The following is a 25,936-nucleotide window of genomic DNA, read 5'->3' as shown; positions in this document are numbered from 1 at the left end:
AATTCGTTTATCATTTTAAGGGATTGTGATGTTGCAGTCTTGGAGAATATCTGGTAGCAGCTCCTTGTTAACAAAACCCATTACTTATGTTCTTCTGATTGTAATGGGATAAAATAGTATAGAATAATTCATGTTTCATTTTATTTGAATTTAGATTCAGGAACGATGGTTAGAAGATAATCTTACTTTAAGAAAAAGAAAGGAAGATCTAAAAGAAGTTGAAGATAACATAAAACAGCTTTTGAAGGAAATGGGAGAAATGCAAGTACCACAACTGAAAAGGTATATCTTGCTTTATAAAGAAAAATCATTTCTAAAGCAAAGGCATTAGACCACAAGTATTTGCATTTTAAGTATTTTTTCTTATGTGGCCACAAGTATTTTTGTAGTGTCTGCCTAGTGATAGAGGACTCTCTTGTAAACCTACTGTTTTGATTAGATGATTCTCTTCTCTCAATAATAGTAGCATGAGCAATCAACTTGACTGATTTCAGACCATTTGTTTCTGATAACTAAATAGTGCTTCAGTGTTTCTTCTATTGTTTATGCTCAACATGTGGTGTCACAAGGCTCACTGCCTCTAATGTTGATATCTCTATTGATTTGTTACCATGACTAAGCATAGATCAGCTGTAATTTCTACATCATTCCTATAGTTGTAAGTTTACAGTTATAAGGCAGCTGTTAATTAGAAAGAGTCTGGTGGCACCTTTTCTGACTATTTTTATGAAAAGGCCTAAGTTTTCATGATCAGTTCATCTTATCAGATGCATATCATGGCCAAACAGCTATTGTGTAATTCTTGAAATATAATGAGACAAAATTATTTTCTGTTGCTTGACAGGACACGGCTGAAGCAAACAGGTTCAGGTTACAAGTAAGGGATCTGAAACTAATGCTGAGAACATCCTGATATATAAATTGTTATAAGCTGTTTCAACTGTGAAATGCTGCCTCAGAAATAATGTTTCAGCAGAGGTAGAATGGCCATATGTCTACATTCCTATAACAAGCAGGCTCGCTTCCCCAAACCTTAGGAGAGCCTAGGTTTCCTGACTGCCAGCTGATCGGATCAGAGGCCTAGTAGTGACCTATGGAGAGATCACTAAGCTTCCACCACCCTGGTGTTTCAGAGCATCAGGGCTTCTCACAGCCATGCATGTAGACTTGTTTGGAAGCCTCTTCAGCATTGGAAGGTGGTGCTCAGGTTTAATGTAACTGGACTCTTTTCCCTTACTGGGCTTTTTTTGGTTTTGCAAAGCTGTTTGTTGCTTGTCTGCCTCCTTTTTAGATCTAGCTGGATGGCTCCCTGGTGCCTCCCTTATCCCTGAGCCACCATTTAATGACTGCCTCAGGGAGAGCAGGGTTGAGGGGGGTGTCATTAAGCGAGGCCATCTCCCTTAATGGCTATTGCAAATTGCCACCATGATGAGCAGGTTCCATTACAGTCATAAGTGGAGGACTACAGACTATTTTATCTTTAAACTGGGGAATGAAAAAGTGATTAAAACTACAGATCAGTTCATGGTAACTATGGCTTTTAGATATGATGGGTAACCACATTTCCCTTATGATATGAACAATATGATATGTTAAAGATGTAAGCAAATTTATTATCATCCATAGTTGAATCATGTTTGGATATCAGCTATCATGAAGCTAGTGACTTTCTTTGTATCTTTTAAATTTTATTTTCCTTCTATAAACCAAAATCTTTGATTTGAATGCACTCAGGAAAGATATCATAATGCCTTTACATTATTAATACACATGTCTGTTAAAATGCCATTTCTTCATCCCATTTTATACTTTAACAGTTTGTTTTTCATTGTATTATACTTCCTTTAAAATGAGGATTCTTGCTTCTTTCTATTGAAAATGTCCTCTCAATTTCCATAGTGCCCTAATTCCTCATGTACATTTCTTTTGTAATCAAGTAGGCAATTCTTTTTGCTCATAATTTTCTGTGCCATGGAGAAGTCTTATAATAAAACCGTAAGTTGGTCTCTTTTTTTTACTTAGAAATCAAAAACATTTTGAAGAAAAAATAGAGGATTTGAAAAGAAGCCATAGTTTGGCACTGGGTCGGCAGCATGGATTTGAGGAGGAGATCCTGAGATATAAAAGAGAGCTGAAAGAACAACAGTTTAAAGATGCTGAAGAGAAATATAGAGAAATGATGATAGTTATGAGGACCACAGAACTGGCAAACAAGGATCTTGACATTTACTATAGAGCACTGGATCAGTGAGTAATGTCATATACCCGAAATAGTTCTATTTCAAACTAACCCAAATAACATTTAGCTGTTCTTTAATAAATCATGAATATATGTACAAGAGCTTATTTGGGTGGATGGGATGAATATGAAGATATTGTCTGCAAAAAGTATCTCTATTTCAATTTTGGAAACCTAGGATCTGATTTTTGGCTACTTCTTATATAATACCTGATAAAAGCCAAGTTGCAAGTATGTTCTAGGTGGCAATTAGACATGCATACTTGGGTTGCTCAAACTGAATAAACTCTGTATACTCTTATATATTGTTTAAGTTAGGGTGAGTAATCTATATTTAAACTCAAGTATAATCTACCGTATTTTTCAGAATATAAGACACACCGGAGTATAAGATGCACCACAGTTTTGAAGAGGCAAATTAAAAAAAAAGTTTTTGCACTCTGCAAACCTCCCCAAAACACCCCATTTTTCGCGAAAACAGGCCTGTCCCCCCCCCCCCCCCAAAAGGCATGAATAGCCTTTAGGGGGCTTGCAGAGTGCTTCGGGGGGGGGGGCAAAAATGAGCAAAAAACGGCCCGTTTTTTGTAAAAAAAAGAGGGCATGGATAACTTTTAGGAAACTTATAGAGTGCTCTTGGGGGCTGGGGGCTAAATTTGAGGAAAAAATGGTCCGTTTTTTAAAAGCTTCCGAGAGGCTCTAAAAGCTTCCTAAGGGCTATGCACGGCCATTTTGGTGAAGGAGGAGGGGTTTCAGGAGGCATAAAATGCTGTATTCAATGCATAAGACGCACCCAGATTTTCAGCCTCTTTTTTGAGGGAAAAAGGTGCGTTTTATACTCTGAAAAATACGGTAGTCATTATTAGAAGACAAGACTTTGCATATATTTGGTTTTATTTTATTTTATCTTTTTAATCTGCTACTGCTCATCCACATTTAGAATAAAGCAGACCTACAAACAAAATGAATAATAAAATATTCATCACTCAATTAATTTGTTCTATGCAGTATCAGTAATAATGGAAGGCTAAAGTTTTTTTCAGAAGTCCCACCAGACAGCAACCTATCAACTTTTTCCTCAGTTCCACTCCAACTTCAACGCTGATGCATTGAGGTTTTTCCAGACTTTCCTTCTGTGACTCTTTCTAATTGATGTACTGGGATGTGATAGGTCTTTGTTGGCCTGTGTGGCTGCAAACTCGCAGTCATAAAAACAACATATGGCTGTGACTCATCCTAATTACCAGGTGCTTATTAAGCAGATTGGTGGAGCTTGTAGGAAGAAGCACCCACCACAGACAGTTTTGTGGTTGTTTCGGCCCAAGATATTTCGCCAACATCTCTCTGCTGATTCCATATTTTTGCCATGTTGACAACAGTATGCAAATCAATATTTTTTCATGCTAAGTGTCCTGTGATGTTGACTGTTACCACATCAATATCAAGATTCTTAATACTGCAGGATGTATCCCTAAATACTAAGAACAGATTGAGCACAAGTATCAAAAGAATAAGAAAAGGAGGAAGCATGAGCAATTCACTTTCTCTTCTCCACTAGGGGCCTGTTGCTACCACATTCTAAACTTCTGGCAGCTTAATACTAGCTGACAATCCTAACAAGATGAGATTCTAGGTTTTATTTCTAAATAAATATTTTTGTTTACGCATTTATTAGATTTACATTCCCCCTTTTATCAGTACCATTGTAACTTTGAATATTGCTAAACTGGTTGTAAGCTGAGGACTACTTCTTTGCAACCTATTCAAGGTCGCAAAGAAGTAGTCCTCAGCTTACAACCAGTTTAGCAATATTCAAAGTTACAATGGTACTGATAAAAGTGACTTATGGTCAGGCCTCACACTTAGGACTGTCAAACCATCCTCAGGCTCACATGATCAAAATTTGGGCACTTAAACAACCAGCCAGTATTTACAATAGTATTTAGGAGCCCTGGTGGCGCAATGGTTAAAATGCAGTATTTCAGGCTAATTCTGCTGACTGACAACTGCAAGCAGTCCGGCAATTTGAGTCTCACCGACTCAAGGTTGACTTGGCCTTCCATCCTTCTGAGATCAGTAAAATGAGGACCCAGATTGTTGGGGGCAATATGCTGGTTCTGTAAATCACTTAGAGAGGATTGTAAAGCACTGTGAAGCACTATATACCATATTTTTTGGACTATAAGATGCCTGTGCATCTTATAGATCGAATATTGCCGAAGCCCTGCCCACCCGCCAGCCATTTTTTGGCCTCCACGTGCCCCATTTTTGGGCCTGTCTTTGGACTTTTTCTGGCCCGTTTTTGAGGCTTTTTCCAGCCCATTTTCAAGGCTTTTTGGACCATTTTTGAAGCTTCTTTCGGCCGCTTTCAAGCCTTTCTTCGGGCCATTTTCGATGCCTTTTTCAGCCTGTTTCTTTCCAAAAAAACACTCTTTGGACTGAGAAAGAGCGACTGGCCCAAAGTCACCAAGCGATTAGGCTGCTTTTGGAGAATAGTTTTGAATAACCCTCTTTTAAAATGGATATAAAGAAGCTGAATGGGTTCAGAAAAGAGCTGATGAAAAGGGTCTGGAAATCAAGATCTAGTAGAAAAGTTAAAAAAAGCTTTATATGTTTCACTTAAAAAAGAGTAACAGAAGAGTACAGCAAACAAATATTGAAATGACCATTATGGGCAGATCTGTTTTCTTTTAAAACTGAGAACAAGACAAGAACCCTTGCATTGAAATTAAAAGAAAGGAGGTTTAGACTGAATACTAAAAGGAATTCCATAGTAGTAAGAGTTGTTAAACTGTTGCCCAGACTGGAACAGTGGAGGAATGCCCCGTGTTGTAGGCTTTCAATCATGACTGGATGACTTACGTTCTGTAGGGAGAACGAGGCAGACAGGAACTGAGGCAAGGCAGGTTGAAGCTAACACAACCTTTATTAACAATATAACATGGCAAAATGTAAGGCAAACCTTGACCCAGCAAACAGCAACATTTAACACCTGACAGCCCTTTTTATATTACAGCTGTCAGACGCTGAACCAATAGAATGGCTGCATTCTTACCAGAAACAGAGAATGAAAACCTTAAAGATATTCTGAGTACAATTTTAGCAGATTATCTCAAGAGAGATAAAAAACAAATATGGTGGGATATGGATCTAGCTTATAGGATAAATTCAGCATATGCTAGAAGACACAATGTTCCGAGGGAGATACATGTTAAGTTTGTCAGGAGATCCACAAGGGACGAGGTACTTGCGACCCAACGGGAGGGACCATTGAAATATAAGGGTGAAGAGATCACCATTCTCAAACAGATCCCGAAAAAAATAAGAGAGAGAAGGAGGAAATTTTCCTCCCTAGCAAAAAATTTATATGAAAAAGGGATCTGGTTTAAATGGTTGATTCCGGAGGGGATGTTAATCTTCTGGGAGGGAAACAGGATCAGAATTAATACAGTCCAGGAGGTGGAGGCCTTCAATAAAAAGAATTTTCCACTCTCAGAGGAGGAACAGAGTGGGAGTAGTGAAAGAGACAGTAAAACACAAAGTAAGATCCAAGACAGGAAGGAGGGGGGCACTGAGGCTCTCTCTGGTGACAGGGAGGAAGAAGCAATATCGAAAAGGCTCAGATCTCAAAAATAAAATTATTTGGAACAATAGCAGTTAGTGATATATTAGAAAACGACAAAGAGAAACATGTAGGAACACAAGACTAACAATATAGAGTAAGATTTGGTTTACTGTTTTCTTCTATAAATTTGTTGTACAATGTTATATAAGTGAGTACCGTGCTGGGATCTCTACCAGCAGTATGAAAGCTGCCAAAAATTTTTGTATACCTATTTACCCTTCCCTATATATTTGAAAACCAATAAAACTTTGTTTAAAAAAAAAAGAATGGCTGCATTCTCCTGCCAGCTGGCTGCTCGCGTCTCAACCAATCAGGGGCCGACAATGATAGTCAATGGCGTCATAGCCTCGAGGACTTAACACCCCTCTCCTCCCAGTTAGCACATGCGTAGTCATCCAAATACGCCAGCCGGTGTCGGCTCTGCCCAGATCACCTTAGTTCAGGGACAGTGGCCAAAGGAGGAGCCGCTGGTGGAGAGTCCTGTGGAACATCAGGAGACCGCAGCTGAGTCGGCAGGAAACTTGACCGCCGCGGGACTTACCAAATTCTCAGATAAGCCTGGCGACAAGAACGCATCGGTGGGGAGACGACTTCCGGTATCCGAAGGCGACGGACGCGTGCGTCCGCTGTTCGCTGTTTCGGTGGGCTCCCCTTAAGTCTATGGGGAGCACAGGGTGCCTTGGAGAGGCGCCCTGGAACGGCAGCAGCCACGGGGGGGGGTGTCTCCAGCTTTGTCCCAGGAGCCGGAAAGCGTGGGGGGGGGGTGCGGAATGCCACCGCGCGCCTTCGCCGAACGGAGCCTGGAAGGAAACAATCAATTTGAAAGACACAGCTGAAGTGCGGTGAGGTGGGGAGACTCCCCAAGTCTTTTACTGGTTTACTCAATTGATGAATTGCAGTTTTCTTAGAACTTTGTTTCAACCTTTGGAAGCGTTAAGATTGGAGTGGGGGGAACTTCCACCCCCCTCGGAAAAGCGGCACTTGCAAAATCTCTCCCTCTCATAGGAGAGAGAGAGAGTTTAAAACTTACTTTCACTTCCCCTAAACAATGGAAAAATAATTTTTGACCACAATTGCGAGAGAAAGGATGGTTGAACTGACTCTTCTCTAAACTATGTATGGGAACTTTGGACTTGTTGTTTCCTGACCACCTGTAAAGGCTGAGCCAAGATGGCCAACTTCCTCTTTCTTCTTTGTCCTTATGAATGAAATTCCTCCCTTGGAAGTTTTAATGGCTCTGAGCTAGTCTCCACCCCAGAGATTTCCAGGAGCCTCTCTAAATACGCTTTTCCCTTGGATTTGGAATATTTTGATTCACCTGTTTGATCTAGTCCCGTATTAGAAGATTTATTCTCTCTTGGATTTGCCTGCCTTGTGATCTCTACCGGCTGTGCTCCCCTACAGACGCCATTTCTTTGTACAGATTAATAACTATCTCTGAGCTTTATGATGAGTCCAAAGAAATTACCGCCTAACAAGGCTTCATCGGCCCTGACATCTTCTACGTCTAGTCCGATTACTCAGCAGTCACAACTGGGGTCATTTCTACAACCTAAAGCCCCTGAAGAGAGTACAAAGGACTTATCTATTCACCAGATGCTTCAATCTATCTTAAAGGGACAGGACGAAATGAAAAAACAACTGAAAGTCTTAAATGATCAGCTCAGAGAAAGGAAACAACAAGCCACACGGAATGAACAGAGAATAGGTGTACTGGAGGAGGGTGCGGTCGGGATGAGGGACGAGGTTAAGACAATCCAAAGGGGGAATGTAGAATTTGAAAATCACATGATAAAAATGGAATTTGAAAGGGTGTCTTTTTTCCTTATGTTCCAAAATTTGCCAGAAGTTGAGAACGAAGATCTTAAGGAGATTATGACCACAATACTAGCAGAATACATTAATAGAGATAAACAACAGCTGTGGTGGGATATTGACTTGATTTATAGGATTAATCAGCATATGCAAGAACACACAATGTTCCAATGGAAGTTCATGTTAAATTTCTTAGAAAGACTACAAGAGATGAGGTTCTAGGAGCTCAAAGGGGAGGACCACTAAAATATAAAGATAAAGAAATAACCATTCTTAAACAGATTCCAAAGAAAGTAAGAGATAAGAGGAAGAAATATTCCTCTTTAGCAAAAAAATTATATAATAAAGGGGTCTGGTTTAGGTGGTTATTACCAGAAGGCATGTTGATTTTCTGGGAGGGCATCAGAATTAGAATCAACACAGTTGTGGAGGCAGAGGCTTTCACTAAAAAACATAGTGCTGTCCTAGATGAAATGGGGGATGGTACACAAGAGATGAGAGAGGGAGGGGCTGAGGCTCTGCCAATAGACCGGGGGGGGGGGGGGGGAATGCAACAACTAGAAGACTCAGATCACAAAAGTGATTTGAAACATTATTGCAATTGTTGTTATAATGTACCTTTACGGAAGTGATACAAAAAAATGATTGAAATATATTGATGATTTAGTGTTAAACTTAAAACTGCTAATATCTGTTCAAATGTTGATGTATTTTTATTCTTGTCTGTAAAAGTTGCGAGACTTGGGGGGACTGCTCTCCCCCGCACGATGTAGCTGTCAAAAATTTTTATACCCTTTTTAACCCTTTTTCTCTGAAAAAAATTGTAAAAACCAATAAAACTTGTTAAAAAAAAAGAACGCATCGGGGGTGTTGTGTGCGGCTCTGTCTGCGCTGGAGCAGCCTCTGTCGATATTAGTTCCCCGGGGCAGGATTGGACCTGCACTGGGTGTTGGTCCGCTGCGCTGGTGGCTCGCCATCTGACCTGGTTGATGTGTCAGCGCCACATTCGCCCGTCACTGAGCTGGACCTTATAAGAGTAGAGTCCAGTTAGTTGTGCGATTTGTCCAGGAAACCACCTTGGTTTGGCCCCATAGTTTTGGGCGTAGACTGGGTCTCCCACATTCAAGGCCCATGTGGAGTTTCCTGCGAGGGGGCTTTTCTCTGCTGCATAACCGGGTTGTAGCCGGTCCAGGGTTGTCTGGAGCCGACGACCCATAAGCCGTTCTGCGGGACTTTGCTTGGTGATTGGGCTGTGCCAAGAGGTATTGGGATAGTTTGTCGTGTCAATTCCCTGGCCCCAGGCGGCCCAATGCCTCCTTAGCCGACTGGACGGTTCGTTCTGCCAGGCCATTTCTGGCCGGGTGGAGCGGGGCTGTCAGGGCATGTTGTATGCCATGCTGGCCAAAAAACATCTGGAAGGGTGCCAACATGAACTGGGGCCCATTGTCAGTCACCACCTCGTCAGGCAACCCATGGGTCACGAATAGCCTTCCCAGCCCCCTAATTACGGCCTCCGAAGTGGTGGATGGCATGAATGCCAGCTCCACCCACTTCGAGTAGGCATCTACGAGGACCAAGAAGTTCTGCCCTAAGAACGGGCTTGCGAAATCTAAATGGACTTGTGCCCATGGAGCCCGGGGCATGTCTCATTCCCTGATGGGCACAGAAGGGGGAGCCAGTCTAGATTGCTGGCACTGCGCACCCAGTCCAAAACTTGAGCCAATATGGGGTCTGTGGCAGAGAGCCTGGCAATATCCTGGGCGGATACTGGCAATATCCTGGGCGGAATCTTCAATTAAGAGGACCGAAACTGTAGGAGCAGGGTCCAAAACAGGCGCTGGCAGAGGGCAGCGACTGAGGGCATCAGCATGCCCCAAGTAAATTCCTGGTCTATATTGCAGCTGATAATTATAGGCAGCTAGAAAGACTGTCCATCTGGACATCCTTGGAAACAAAATCTGAGGAGTCTGGCAGGTGGCTACCCACCCCTGGCAGCCTCTGGAGCATCCGCTCCATTAGGCTCTAGAAAATACCCGGGGCTACACTAACCCCAAATTGCAGGTGTTTACATTTGAAAGCTCCCCGGTGCGTTACGATGGTTGGAGCCATGGCAGTGGCTTCATCTACCGGGAGCTGCTGGTATGCTTGTGCCAAGTCTAGCTTGGCAAAAATGTTTCCCTGGCCTAATGAATGGAGCAGATGTTGAACCATTGGCACTGAATAAGGGTTGGCTTACAACCCTTTATTAAAGGTGCATTTAAAATCCCCGCAAATTCTAATACTACCATCCTGCTTAATAGGTATTACTATAGGGGTCTCCCAGAGGGAGTGGTCTACTGCTTCGAGCACTCCTTGTGCTATTAATTTATCTAGCTCTAAATCTACTTTGGGCCGAAGAGCAAAAGGCACTCTCCTGGGTTTTAGACGTATTGGCGGCACCTGGGAGTCCAAGTTAAAAGAAATGGGGGTCCCATTATATTTACTAAGCTTGTTGTCAAATACGTTCGTGAACTCGCTGGCCAGCGCGGCGAAGGAATCTGGAACAACGGAGTGGATGCCGGAGACGTTGAGCCCCAATGCGGAGAACCAGTCAAGCCCCAGGAGGCTGGGTAGATGGCCATCTACAATGATGAGGGGAAGAGGCTCCTGGAAGTTATTGCTGGCTATGGTGAATGTGCCGCAACCCACAATGGGTATTGGCTGTCCTTGATAGTCTCTGAGGTGAAGAGGGCACTGCCTGAGTTGAGCTTTGATCAGGCTGGGCACTATCCGTTTGATAGTAGCCCAAGAGACATGGGATTTGGAAGAGCCAGTGTCCACTTCCATCTTGCAGGGCTCTCCCTCTATGCGCACAGTCAGGTATATCTTTTTTTTTCATATTTTTTTTAAGGTATATCTTATGGGTAGGCTTAGTCAGGAACGCATGGCTGATAGCCCAATCAGGGTGCTGCTGGTCACCTGCGATGGCAAAGCAATCTTTGTGATGTTTGGGAAGTCTTTTTACAAATTGTCTAGACAAGGCGCGCTCCGGAGGCGGGTCAGCGATTGGCATGGCCGCTCTGCAGACCTTGGCTAAATGCCCTTTCCTGTCACACCGATGGCATATTGCGGCTTTGAACCTGCAGTTCTTTTGTCCTTCAGTTTGGAACCCTGAAAAATAAGGAACTGCTATGTCTATAATTAGGTTTGGAGAAGACCTGGCAGATCATTATCCTGGTGCTTCTGCAGTCTTTCATTAAGGTGGTTTTGGATTATTGTGGCACTAAAACAATAATGTGTCAGAAATTCCCATGGTCACATGATCAAAGTTTGGACACTTGCAACTGGCATGTATTTATGATGGTTGCAGTGTCTCGTGGTCATGAAATCACCTTTTGGAATCTTCTGACAAGGAAAGTCAGTGGGGAAGCCAAATTCACTTAACAACCATGTTACTAATTTAACATCTGTGGTGATTCACTTAACAACTGTGGCAAGAAAGGTCATAAAATGGGGCAAAACACATTTAACAACTATGTTGCTGCAGAAATTTTGGGCTTAGCTGTGGTCATAAGTTGAGGATTCCCTGCATTGTAGCTTTTGTCAGCCTAAATCAGTGATTCCCAACCTTTTCCTCTGTTATCCAGAACTGCTTATTAGAAAGTCTTCTCAAACTTCCAAGGACTAATTGTAAGCTCCTTCCTTAAGTACTGTCATAACTTTGGTTGCTAAACAAATGGTGGTAACTTAAAGAGTACGGTTATTATAAAAATAATGAATGGTTTTAATGTCATTTCAATGAATTACCACTGGTAACTTCATAGCTTTTTATCTTAACAGGAATACTGTTAGGGATTTTTACACTTGGCGATCTTTAAGTTAATTTAAATGACACTCTTGTGATAGGTAATGGATTCATAAAACCACTTTTATGAATAATTCACCTACATTGGAAAAGTATTGGCTTAAATGAAAAGAAGCAACTTATGAAATCAAAAAGTAAACTAATAACTTCTCTTTTTTATACTCTAAAAAAGGAAATATTTTTTATTGTTATGTTTCAAAACATGATAAGATTAAACATGATAAGTAAATATGCTTCTCTTTCTTTTTGTTTATCTGATACATCCAAAATATGCCACTTCGTACACTAGTAAAAAATAACCATGAGTCAATTTGATATTATCAGGCAAAAAGCTGCTATAAAATCTTGTGTTACAACGGAAGCATGACTAAATATAACTAATGAGATCAATGAAACCAAGAGTTCTTGGAACACCTCTGGGCTTCATTACACCATCTACCAAATTATATTTTCCATTATATATTTTCTATTTGTGCCTTTGCTATTATTATAATTACAAAAGTATAGCATAGAGGTAACTACAGTACATAATTTAAAGTTTTCTGAAGTTAGCATCCAATCATAAATATAATGGAATGATACAAAAGCTTTTCTTACTGAGAAGGATTAGTAGCTATATTCCGTGTTTTCCTGAAAATAAGACAGGGTCTTATTTTCTTTTGACCCCGGAAATAAGCGCTTGGCCTTATTTTCGGGAAGGTCTTATTATTTTTGAGATGCAGAAGGCAGCGAGCGTGGTCACCTCATGGCTGCTGCCGTGTTGCAATATTTTCGGGGAGGGATTATTTTAGTGCATGTGCTCAAAAGCCAAATTGGCTTTATTATCTGGGGAGGTCTTATTTTGGGGGAAACAGGATAGGAATAAGATTAGCATTATTAATATTTCAGCCTCTTGTTAGTGTAACATAGTGGTGTAGTTCCATATAATCAGATGCACGAAGTGACCATAAATATATGATTTGACAGGAAAAGCATAAATAATTAAGAAAAATGAGATATATACAGTAGAAGTACAAAGATAATTACCATAATTAATGGTAGGTAGTCAGTTGTAGAGTAACTGGGATTTGAAGGCTCAGAAAAGAAAAACTTAAAAATTCGGAATGGGAAATGTCCCCCACTATATTTTCCTTCTAAAGTTGAAATAGTTTTAAAATACTGTTCACAAATGAAATATTTTCTTGTAGTTAATAAATGGAGGGAGAGCACCAGCAGGGCAGTTTAGCCCTCAAGTGTAAAACTCTATCATGGCAGTGTTGCTTTCATTAAAGAAGAATTCCATGCCTGATTTGGATGTGGCCTTCTATGTTTCTGATTTTTTTAATCTCAAATGTCTGTGGATCTTCTTTTCTGTAGGCCTCACAAGGCATAACAAGTATATGCACAACACATATATGCACAATTTTTTTAAACTATTTCAAAGTAAATCCTAGTAATAAATTATTTTCTGAATTATTTTTTTAAAATTGTAAACGTAATTATGTTTAGTTTAGACAAACATTATAATATTATGAGTAAAACAACTTGTATTACAGTATATCTAAATCAGTAATTGGCTTGAAATGAAGATTATGTCAGATACATGTATTTTAGTTTTTCCAGATTTTGGGTTTGTTTGGTTTTTTTTTTTTTGTGAAGTTAACAAAAATATGGCGATGGAAGAGCCAAAGGAGTTGATTTACCGTATTTTTTGGCGTATAAGATGCACTGGAGTATAATAATAAGGCACACCAAAGTTTTGAACAGGCAATTTTTTAAAAAAGTAGGTAGGTAGGTAGGTAGAGGAATACAGAGGGAGAAAAAGAGAGAGAAATACAGTAGGTAGGTAGGGAGAGAGGGTAAGTAGGTAGGTAGGTAGCTAAAGGAATAGAGAGAGGGAGAGGAGAAATAGAGAGAGGGAGAAAAATACAGTAGGTAGGTAAGGAGAGAGAAAGAGTGTATGTGTAGGTAGGTAGGTAGAGGGATATAGAGAGAGAAATAGAGGGAGAGAAATAAAGTAGAGAGAGAGAGAGAGAGAGAGAAATATAGTAGGTAGTAGGTAGGGAGAGAGAGAGAGGGTAAGTAGGTAGGTAGATGTTTCCAGGTGTATTTATCCATGTGCTGGAGAAGGAAATCACTGACAATCTGCAGCATCTAAGACTTTGTTTTTGCTGGCACAGCACTTGATCAATCTAATTCTCATCAATCAAAGAGCTTTTCAAAAGGAAAAAAAAGTTTTTGCACTCTGCAAATCTCCCAAAAACGGCCCCTTTTTTCAAACAAAGGGCATGAATAGCCTGGTGGGGGCTTGCATAGTGCTCCTTGGGGGGGGGCAAAAACGAGCAAAAACCGACCCATTTTTTGTCAAAAAAATTGCATGCATAGCCTTATGGAGGCTTATAGAATGCTGCTGGGGGCTGGGAGTGGGGGAAAACGGCCCGTTTGGGTGGGGCCTCGGCAAGCAAAAAATTCTATATTCGATGTATAAGACGCACCCAGATTTTCAGCCTCTTTTTTGAGGAAAAAAGGTGCGTCTTACACTCTGAAAAATAAGGTAAAAATTGTTTTAAAGATTGAGGAAAACAGTGAAGTGCCTGAGTATTACTATGACTAATGTGAATTATATGTTCTTTCAGAACAGTTATGTTGACATGGAATGATATTAAGAAAGATATTCTAAGATGGGAGAAATTACAGTTGTCATTTTTGGGAATATTTCAGTGATAAAAATGAACGTATTCCCTAGAACAGCGATGGTGAACCTTTTTCGGCTCGTGTGCCATAAGTGGGGGGAGTGCAGAGGGGTAGTGTGTGGGCATGCTGCACCCATAATGCAATGTGCGACCCCCTAGTGCACATACGCGCACTACAGGCACCCCCCCATTTTTTGCATGCTTTTTTTTTGCCCTCCCAAGGCTCCAGAGGCTTTATAGGACCCTGGGGAGGGCAAAAACAGCCTCCCCCGCCCCCTCGGAAACCCTCCGGAGGCTTGAGGGACCTTGAGGACGCTTCCCTGAAGCCTCCAGAGCAGTCAAAACGAGCCTCCGAGCAAACCGGAAGTGACTTCCGGTTTGCTCGGAGGGTCGTTTTGAGCGCTCCGAAGGCTTGAGGGACCTTCAGGACGCTTCCCTAAAGCCTCCGGAGCAGTCAAAACGACCCTCCGAGCAAACCGGAAGTGACTTCCGGTTTGCTCGGAGGGTCGTTTTGAGTGCTCCGAAAGCTTGAGGGACCTTCAGGGCATTTCCCTGAAGCCTCCAAAGCAGTCAAAACGAACCTCCGAGCAAACCGGAAGAGCTCGGAGGGTTGTTTTGACCGCTCCGAAGGCTTGAGGGACCTTCAGGACGCTTCCCTGAAGCCTCCGGAGCAGTCAAAACAACCCTCTGAGCAAACCGGAAGTCCGTTCCCGAACGTCCGGTTTGCCCGTAGGGCTGGTTTTTTGCACTCCGAAAGCTTCAGGGAAGCTTATGAAGCCTCTGGAGGACCTTCAGGGGGGCGGGGGAGGCTCTTTTCGCCCTCCCAGGCTCCTATAAAGGCTCTGGAGCCTGGGAAGGGCGAAAAATGGCTTTCAAAAAGGGTGAACTCAGCTGGCCAGCGCGCACATGCACGCTGGCCAGCTGACAGGGCAGCGCCTCGCATGCCCTGACAAATGGTTCCGCGTACCACCTGTGGCACGCGTGCCATAGGTTCCCCATCACTGCGCTAGAATGTAGTTTTTGTTTCAAACAACATGTATTTTGAAAATTGATATGCCTTTTGTATTATAATTTTATTACAATTTTTCTTTTCTCCCATCATACATACTTTATGGACAGATTGTTGATTGGGTCACTTTTTATACATCTCATTTATAATCATAATTTCCATATATTCTAATCTCCCCACTTTCATCAATATTCATCTCTTTTATATAATCTTTTAACTTCTCCCATTAATTCATTTAAGCTTACATATCATGACTAAACACCTAATCTTTACAAATCATTTTTTACTACAGTTTTACTATACCAACTTCAATCATATTATTCTCTTTACATATTTCTTTATCTTTTCTTACTCAATTTTATACAGTTAACATCACTATATGCCCTATATTTTACCTTATTTTTGTCTTACATTTTCCAGATGTTTATCCTATTTCTTCTCAGTGATATGCCTTTCAAGCAATGAAAGAAAGATATAGATTTTTATGGCAAGGGAAAAAGTCAAGGGTTAAATATAAATATAAATACCTCCAAGATGCAAAGGAGGAATAGGGCTGCCTGATTTGAAAATGTATTTTGCATTCTGCTGCTTGATTTGGATGAAGGAATGGGTGCTGCTGAGAAATAAGACAATTCTAGCACTAGAAGAGCACAATCTGAGGTTTGGATGGCATGACGTTCTGTGGTACAATAAATGGTTTTTGTAGTTTTTAAAGATCACTATATTAGAAATGCCATATTGAGACTATGGAATAGATATAAATTCAGACTGTGCCCAAATACTTTAAGGGTCTCAGCATTTTATAGATAAGAAAGAGCAAGAGAGATGGTTATGCTGTTGAGAATTGTTCCAAAGCATGAAGAATAGAAGATGAAATCAAGAGATCACTCGACTTCAGAGGCATTTAGTTTCAATGGTTTTCATATGCACAGTTAAGAGAAAGATTTAAAATAGATAACAGGCATTTTGAATTAAATGGTACAAGACAGAATTTGAAATTGAGCTATGTACAAATGATTAACATGTAATCTCTAAAATAAATAAACTTTTGTTAAAACTTGAAACAGAAGAACAAGCGAGAGAGTATGATAAAATGAGCTAAGAATTTAGGACCTAATATATTGCTAGAACAAGGGGGAAATATATAACTGAAATGGTTGAAATTTACATTATGATTTAAAAGAGAACTTTTTATATAATGATGTACATTTGTATATGACTCCAGAAAAATAATTTATCTAGTATAAAATAGTTCAGATTTCTGTGGTAAATATGGAACCTATGAAGTGTCTTTTTATCATACCCGGTAGACTGCAAAAAAAGCCAGAAAATTTTGCTTCGAATACTTACAGGGAATACAAAGAAACATTAATATCCACTCAAAACCAGAACTCTTCTTGCTGGGGCTATTAAATAGAAAATTAAAAAAGAGTTATGGAATATTGGTTTTCATATATATATAACTGCTGTGAGATTATTTTATGCAAAGAAAAAATGGAAAGGCCCTGAAATTCCCACAATTGAGAAATGGCTGGTGAGGATGACAGAATAAGCAGAGAAGAAAAAAAATGATTTGTTTAATTCAAGAAAGGACAATAACTATTAGTGACTGGAAACCCTTTATGGACTTTTTGCTTTAAAAAAAAAGAATTGCATGAAATTGTAATTTATAGCTTTGATTGTTAGAAAGGGTAGATTATGGAATGAAGCAAATTATGGTCTACCCTTACAGGGAGAAAGAGTAAAATATAAATGCATTTATAACTGCTGTTAAGGTTGGAAACTGCTTGTTTATAATTTTTTCTTTTCTATTATTTTTCTTTATTTTTTTCTCTTTCAAAACTTGTATTGTTTTATTATTTTAAAACTATTTAAAGTAAAAATTATATATATAACAAAACAACATTTGGGACAATTTTTTTCTGGGGAAAAAATTCTTTTTTTCTCCATGTGGTTTAAAAGTTCTGGAAATTAGTATTAGTTTATAATATGTCAAAAGAGAATTTATTCCCCTGCCATGTTGATTAATGTCTCTTTTTTCCAGGCAGTAAAAAAAAAAATCTTTTAGGAAATAATGTTGAACATCTTAATGAATGCAGGTAGTCCTCAACTTATATCAGTTCATTTAGTAACCGTTCAACAGCACTGAAAAAGGTCACTTAGGACCATTTTTCACACGACAATTGAAATGTCCCCACAGTCATGTAATCTAAATTAGGATGCTTGGGGAAACAAGATTTACTTAACAACCCAGTTACTAAATTAACAACTGTGTTAATGAAGTGAGTCACTTAACAACTATGGCAAGAAAGGTTGTAAAATGGGGCAAAATTCACTTCACAAATGTTTCACTTAGTAACAGAAATATTGGGCTCAATTGTGGTCGTAAGTCGAGGACTACCTATATAGCTGAGCTATTTTATATTTATATGGATATTTGTTCAAAAGTAACCATTTTAAAGACAGAATATCTTGAAATGGTGAAATGAAAAATCCTGGCTTACTAGGCAGCTCTTGGCAAGAGAGGAATGACACCAAGTTAATGTTACATAAGCATAAACCAGAGACATTTAGCTGTCTTGTTATATATGAATTGTGCTGTATTAATTACCTGTTTATTTTATTTGGCATACCTGGTCAACAATCTTTTTATATTCCAAATACGTCCTAATAATTATATATGTTTCTGCTTCTGTAAGGAAGAAAAATATTTTGAAGCTCACATTACTATTGCTATAATAAATAGTATCCTTTAAATACTTCCTGATTAAATTTATTACTTTAAAATCAAAAAGTTCTTTTAAAGATTATTTTAAGCGGATGCAGAATGCTTTTAATTTGTTTCTACTTATGACCTTACTATTTCTGATCAACGTTAAACAATGAATGCCTACTCCATAGTCCCAGTCTTTGTATAGTGTACTTGGATCCATGAGAATAATGGATCCATTTTCTGTTAGATTGTGGTGTCAATTATTTGAAAATTGCTGTGACATTTATTATAGCATCTTCTGATAACACCTGAAGGTATCATATAAGGTTCAATATATGGAATTTTAGTAGTGTAGTTTCCAGGCAATAGACTTTTTTATCATGCTTGTAGTAGACTCTGGCATCTTTCTTGAATATCAAAGCACAGCATTGCCAGAGTATAGTGAAAGCAAAGGAATTTAAAATTTTAAAGTCTGTTTACTCTTTTCCATCTCTTAGAGCAATAATGACATTCCATAGCATGAAAATGGAAGAAATTAACAAGATAATTCGGGACCTGTGGCGAAGCACATACAGGGGACAAGGTACATACAGAGTATATATTTGCAGTAGGTTTTATCCAGGCTGGGGAGTATTGGAGATAAAATTTTGAGATCATCTTTCTTTAAGATAAAAATAGATTTATACATTCATTCCTAGAGAGGTTATATAATCTTTCATAATAAGCAATATGCCATTTCCAGTTGAGTCATCTCAATTGATACATTTATATGAATTCTTTCCTATTTCTTGCCTTCTTACACCATCATCATCTTACTCTTTTCTATATATTGCAATTGCTGAGTTACCGGAATTCTGCATTTCGAAATTTCTTTTAACTTTTAAAAAGTAATACCTTTCGCATTTACATTTCTGAAAAAAGAATTTGTGAGCGGTGCATTGGAGAGTAGATTGGAAAATGTATTCTCCTTGGCTAACAGATGCAAAATCAAATGCATAATAAGTACCGAAACAAGATCGGGAAAAGCTTTTGACAAAAATCTGAACTAATGTAACTATATTGTGGACAAATGACTTATGCCTATGTGGTAATTGAGTGGATTTATTCTGTAGATAATGATTAGAATGCTTTAAGGAAAAGAAAGTTGCTTTGGCAATTAACTCCATAAAATTGGTTTTCCCCCCCCCAAAGATATTGACTATATAGAAATTCGGTCTGATGCTGATGAGAATATATCTGCTTCTGACAAAAGGAGGAGTTACAATTACAGGGTAGTCATGACAAAAGGAGACACTGCTCTAGATATGAGGGGCAGGTGCAGTGCTGGCCAAAAGGTATGTAGTATTGTTTTCATGCCAATTCATTGATTTGTAGACATTTATATCAGCAATAGGATCTAGAGCACGGGTATCAAACTTACCGCGTCACGTTGCCATCAAGTGACCTATTGCAACGTTTTTTTCCCTTTGCGGAGCTTGGTTGGTCATGTACATGATGCATCCAGCCCATGGGGCTCTAGTTTGACACACTGATCTAGAGTATTTGTTGAAAAATTGAACTCAGAAATAGTGACCCCACAATTAGCGAAGCATGGTGGAATGAAAAAGAACACTGAATCAATTCATATTTTCTCCCCCAGGTAAAGATTTATGGAAAACATACAGTACATATTAAACCCAATGATCTGTACAGAGCTGATAAAAGAACTGCATTCAGATGATCCTGTCTGTGTTTAATTGGAATAAGACTCACATTGTCATTTTGTGTAAAGTATCCATCAAACTACAGTTTATATTATTCTGTACCTAGAATTATTTGTTTTAGAATAGTTTTAATTCTCAGCTTCAGATCATCTTTGCTTCCAAAGCATTCTAATGTGAGAAACTGTAGTTACACTGAAGATGTTTTTTAGCCCGTTTTTCACATGAGCATTGGAAAGAGTAAAGTGGTTACTTGGAGCAGTAGTTTGCATTGTCTATGGCAGGGGTGTCCAAATTTGGGAACTTTAAGACTTGTGGACTTCACAAGTTGAAGTCCACAAGTCTTAAAGTTCGCAAGTTTGGACACCCCTGGTCTATGGAGATTCTCAGTCATTCAGCTCATAGTTGACTCAAAGGTGCTTTTTCAAAAGGCAATTGGACTATGTTTTTCCCTTGAGGAAGAATACATTTTGCTTCTCATCCAAGAAGCTTCATCAGTTCTGGTTGGATTGGGAGGGGGGATGATCAGAAGTAATCATTCTATCTCACCATGATCCAACAAGAACTGATGAAACTTCTTGGATGAGAAGTGAAACATCTTTTTTCCTCAAGGGGAAAAAAGTATTGTCCACTTGCCTATTGAAAAAGCACCTTTGAGACTCTCTCCTTGGCTTATTTAAATGGAAGATGGCTGTTCAAATTTGGCCAGCCAATTTTGGACTGAAAATCACTTGTGAAGGAAAGCACTTGCATGCAATGCTTATTATTAGTGTCACCATCTAAATATGAGAGGTGATGCTGGTTTCTGTTATACAAACGTTTCAATGGAACTCTTCTTCATTGTGTAGCAATCCTTTAAGAGTGGGCATATTTTTTTAACCAAACAGGTACAGCTTAATGCATCTAAATAGGGCTTTCTTAAGGTTTTAAACACACACACATACACAAAATAAATCACGCAGAGATGCAAGGATTCATAAACACAAACTGGGTGAGCTGCAGGCTAGCCACCCTTGCTGTAGGCAAGAAACTCTCATCAATCTCTTTTTAAATGTTCCTTTCTATTTCTCTCTTTGCATATCTAAATATACATGGAATCTGTCAACTGCAGTTAAGCAAAATTATTTTGTATTTTAATTGGGGGGGATGAAATGTTTTCTTGTGGGGGAGAGCTCACTGAAGGGGAGATCCCATCACCATTGCATTTTTCAATGACAAAGCATAGTGAAGCGTATGTTGCATCAGTTATGTTGAGAAAAGTGGAGGGAGGAAGACTGTTAGATGGGAAGATCTCAGGGTTTGTTTGTTTTTACTGGTGAAAAAGATGTGATAGTTGTGTACCATAGGATATGGTTGCAGATTTATGTGGCTTGTTGTAAACCCAGCAAGCTCTTGATGCTGTTCTGGGTGCATTTTATCTAGTCACTTTCCTTTTTTTTTAGTTCATAAAATAAGATTAAAATAGGATTCCCAGTAACACTCCCAACTAAAGAAGACTCCGAGGCTAGCGATTCCTTAAAGTTCCGTTTTATTAGAGATGACATATTGGGACATCTGGGAAAACCCGAATCTGAGAGTTCTGGGTTTTTCTCACCCAAAAGAAAGTCAAAGATCCATCCCCTGCACCCACAAGTCCATCACATGGTCCAATCATTTCAACGTCCCAACTGGAGATGGCCCTCAGTCACTCCCATCCAGGTGCAGGCTAAGTATCCTTGACTCCCATAGAAAAGAATGTTGTTATGTCTAATCCTCCACCAGCACCTCGCAATCCCCCCTCCTGTTTTCCCAGGCAGCCCTGAAGCTCCAGCGAAAAAGATAGCTTCCAGAACTGACAATATCCACTGTAGTTCAGAAGCTGCCTATTGTAATAAAAATTAAAACTTTAGAAACTTTTCATATACTTTCACTCAGTCTTGAATTCAGAAAGTAACCATAGTAATGAGTTATGACTGTCTTTCATTTGTAATCAAATGTATTACTCAGATTTCTCCAGTTTAACCATTTGAAGTAGAACATGATATTGCTCTCATTTAAGCTTTCACACTGATAACCATACCTTCCAGAAGTATATGAATATTTCCATAGTAATACCTGAAACAGAAGGGAATTTACTAAGAAAATTGTAAGGATAATAATTACAAAATACCCTACTCTTTTTTTCTGTTCATGGAAGGAGAAAGTGACTCAGCCAATTCAAGTGTTTAGATTTTTTTAATATACATTTAAAAGTGCTTGCATAGGAAGTGCTGGTGACTAATGCCAGATTACCCCTAGTGGTAGTAGTCATCTCTAATGGGTCTTTTTATATACAGACTATGGGTTTTTCCCCCCTCCCCCCCATATATCAAGTGGTCTAGTAGATCCATATTTTCCTCCCAAGAGATCAGAGGATCAGCTCATGGAAAAATTAGAGTCAAGATAAGTCAAGATAAGCTTGGTGTTTTTTTCAGTGCTACTGTACTGTATAGGTACACGGGTTTTTAGGGATACTTTCAGCCTTAGAAAGACAAAATTAATTGGGTTTTTCTTTATCTGAGAAGATAAAGCTAAGAAGTTTAATCATGGCTAATGACTTGCATCAAATTAATGTACGCTACAAATATGCTAATACTTTTTTCATAGTAAAACTTGGAAATGTTACTTATTTAAGAAAACTGGGGATCTTTAACAACATCCTTAGCATTTTGAACAAGCCATTTTTCTCACATAGTAAGGGAATACTAGTATTGGTTTTAAATACATTTGTATATTCTGGTCCATTTATAAAATGGTGATATTTATTCTAATTTTAGGTTCTTGCCTCTCTTATTATTCGTCTTGCTCTGGCTGAATCCTTTTGTCTCAATTGTGGTATTCTTGCATTGGATGAGCCTACCACCAATCTTGACCGAGAAAATATTGAATCTCTTGCACATGCTTTGGTGGAGTAAGTATCCAAAGAATTTACTAAGAATTTTTTTTAAATTTATTTATGTGGAACTAAAAATTACAGGGATTCCTTGACTCAACCAGTCATTTAGCAACCATTCAAAGTTATGATGAACCCTGAAAATGGGACTTATGATTTAGTTTCAAAGTTACAATGTCTGGGCTCAATTATAGTCGTAAATCAAGGACAACCTTTATGCCCATAATAAACAGTCTTCATCAGTCATCCTTCCTCAGGCATAAGTTTAAGCCTGTGAAACTTTACATGCATAATAAACAGCTAGGTAATTCAGGTTGTTGTCTGCATGTAAAATTTTAGCAGCAATAAATTCAGTTTGTGGTGAATCTATTCTATATTTATCTACCACTTTTTTGTTCCAAATTGGAAGCTATGATGCTATCCTCTACCGCAGCATGAAGAGCGGAAGTATTTCCTCAATGTTCAGCTAGGGTTCACATTTCACGTAATCGAACAACTACTCAGGCTAAGGCAAAAGCCCCAGTGCTTTTGGTGAAGATCATATGTGGAGTGGAACTGGGAAAATTACACTTGGCTAATGTGATTTGAAAGTAAGCCCCCACCCAGCAAATGGAGGCCTTGTGGGTTGCATGCCACTCACTGTTTATTTAGTAGAAAATTGGCTCTACCCCAAATTAAGGGATTATAGGGTCATAAAAAGGAAATTCATTGATCCAAAGACATCAACATGATGTAGAATTTACTACGGTATTCTTGCTTTTTAAAAAACAATCAGGTTCCTATATTTAGAATTGCAATTCAGCCCTAAAAATTAATAATATAAAAGCAAGGAAAATAATTTTATGGCTAAAGAAAGAAAGGGGTATGGGTAAAGCTTTTAATAAGTAGAAAGATCTTAGTTGTCTAACAGAAAGCACCTATAAATAATATTTAGTTGATATTGTTCCTTAGAAGTGCATAGATCCTGTTCCACATTTTTACTTGTCGGACACCACTTCTAATAGGATCCGGACAAACCAGATACTGACCTCTTCCAAGTAACACTCTCTCTTCTCCTTTACCTACTAATGGCCTCATCGCCATCTGAGGTGCAATTTTCTCAAAGCTTCTCTCTCACCTAATTATAAAACCGAATACTGTGTTTCCCCTAAAATAAGACAAGGTCTTATATTAATTTTTGCTCCAAAAGACGCACTGGGGCTTATTTTCCAGTTAGGTCTTATTTTCAGGGAAATACAGTACTAAATGCATCCGTCTGGCTGACAATTTTAACAGCTTATTTTGGGGGTAGGGCTTATATTACGAGCATCATGAAAAAGCATGCTAGGGCTTATTTTCCGTCTGGGTCTTATTTTCGGGGAAACAGGATAGAAAAATTAGTCAAGTGTGCATTCTGGATTATATTAGCTTTAATGTTACCTATGCATCAATTGTTTTTCCTTTGAAGGATAATCAAAAGTAGATCTCAGCAACGTAACTTTCAGCTGCTTGTGATAACGCACGATGAAGATTTTGTGGAGCTGTTGAGTCGATCCGAATATGTGGATAAATTTTATAGAATTAAGAAGAACCTTGACCAGTGTTCTGAGATTGTGAAATGCAGTGTCACAACTTTGGGATCATATGTTCACTAGAGCTTCCAAATGACTCTATTGTAAGATTCTTCCAAATATTTCTTTGGATTAAAAAAAAACTGCTTTGGATTTTTAAAAAAACTGCTGAAGGAGTCTCCCCACCCTAAATAAATGTATGTGTAGTGTGTATGTGTGGAGAGATAAATGTTGACAAGTACCAAAAAAAATTGCAGCGTTAAAATGTTGGGGTCAGGGGGGAAGAAGGTAATTAAAAATAAAATTGCGCATGGAAATATAGTGGTTGGTAAGATTTGATGGTGTATAGTTTTTAGGAAAAAGGTTCATCAGAATAAAGCATCTGGTAGCCAGCCATTCAGAAGTTTAAAAAGTTGCCACAATTCTACATCCTTAAGGGTTGAAAAAGATACAGGCCTAAAAAGCTCAACCATTACAAAGACAAGCAATTTTGTGGCAAGGCTGCATGACCTCCAGTTAAAATGAAAATTAATGTCTTTTTCAGCCATGATTCCCAGAGACATTTTATTGCAAGGTTTATTCAGAAGAAAGTAATGGAGTTAGAAGAACTCATGTCGACTGGACTTTTTCCCTTTTACAACTAATGCATTAAAGGTGGAGGGTTGCTAATGTTCTTTTTTGACTTTTTGTTAATTGGCAGATCTCTTCACTGATAATGCAGGAACATGTTGCTTGTGTATGTGTTTCTGAATCCTTATCAATCTGGAAGCATAAGTAGGCACTTCACAGAAGAGTGCTGTGGGATAACATCACCCTCCTGATCTCTTCAGAGTCTCACTGTAAATGTTCATACCCAGCTCGATAAACCTGCTTTGCTTGACTGTATTGATGCTGATATTACCATTTGGGGCTATTGCTAGAACACAGTTTCCTGGGAAAACATTTACAGATAAAAATAAGAAATTCTATAAATTTCATATATGCAGGAAAAATATCTACACCGATGCAAGTTTCAAGTTGGCACCTTGGTCTTAACATTGGATGGCAATTGAGGCCTTTTTCTATGAGGCCTCAAGACACAGTTGCCAACAAGTTTCAATGTGCCTCCCAGTCCAAACAGATTTCCTTGCCCTCTGCTTCCCCCGGTACCAAGCAGGCAGTACCTAAGTAGCATTTTCAAGATAAATGGCTTCAGGGGTTGGCTGATATGGCTGGTTCGGAGAACCTCAAAATCCCATCCCTGGCTGGCCCAACCCACCACACCCCGCCCCTCCCAGGGGTCTCCACGCGGCCCGTTTTGGATGTGAGGTAAGTGCAGGAGGCTTGGGTAGTGGGAAAAATGGGCCTCCTGGAAGGCTGGAAACAGATCCGTTTCCAGCCTCCAGGGGGCCTGCAGAGCCTGGGAGCAGCAGTTTTCACCCTCCCAGAGGCTCAAGGAAAGCCTCTGGAGCCCAGGGAAAACAAATGGCCCCTCTCGCCATGGTGCAGAAGGCCGACTAGGCCATACCCGCCCAAGCCACACCTACCCAGCAACCGGACAGAGAACCCGTTGCTGAAATTTTTGAAGGCCACCCCTGAATGGCTTCCAAGGCCATAGTAGTCATAGCTCCTACTTTCTTTTTAAAGGTGTAGCAGTTGCATCTTGAACAGATTCCATTTTGCATAGCTCCTTAACACTTCTAGTCTCACCTGAGGTACAAAGCCAGCCAGATGACCTGGGGCCAGTCCTTCTCTCTCGGCCCTAGGAAGGAGACAATGGCAAACCATTTCTTAGAAATCTTGCCAAGAAATCTGCAAGGACAGGCCCAAGAAGTCACCAGGAATCAACGCTGACCTGAAGGCACCAAAAAAAGAAGAAGAA

The 25,936-nt window shown here is 39.4% G+C and overlaps 1 protein-coding gene across 2 annotated transcripts in view; it reads left to right on the top strand.

Annotated features, from left to right (window-relative positions):
- The window catches only part of RAD50 (RAD50 double strand break repair protein), a 50,570-nt gene extending 25,342 nt beyond the window's left edge, over positions 1 to 25,228 (top strand). For both annotated transcript variants that reach the window (XM_081939840.1, XM_081939841.1), the window contains exons 21-26: positions 155 to 282; positions 2,023 to 2,247; positions 18,412 to 18,497; positions 19,106 to 19,248; positions 22,410 to 22,543; positions 23,973 to 25,228. In XM_081939840.1, coding sequence (XP_081795966.1) covers positions 155 to 282; positions 2,023 to 2,247; positions 18,412 to 18,497; positions 19,106 to 19,248; positions 22,410 to 22,543; positions 23,973 to 24,159 — 903 coding nt within the window. In that variant the 3' untranslated portion in view covers positions 24,160 to 25,228. The remainder of the gene's footprint in view (positions 1 to 154; positions 283 to 2,022; positions 2,248 to 18,411; positions 18,498 to 19,105; positions 19,249 to 22,409; positions 22,544 to 23,972) is intronic.
- Positions 25,229 to 25,936: the final 708 nt, after the last annotated feature.

The sequence above is a fragment of the Natrix helvetica genome (genome assembly GCF_964273705.1).
Source record: "Natrix helvetica genome assembly, chromosome: 1".
In the NCBI taxonomy this organism is placed as follows: domain Eukaryota; kingdom Metazoa; phylum Chordata; class Lepidosauria; order Squamata; family Natricidae; genus Natrix; species Natrix helvetica.
This window is presented reverse-complemented; position numbering and strand designations above follow the sequence as displayed.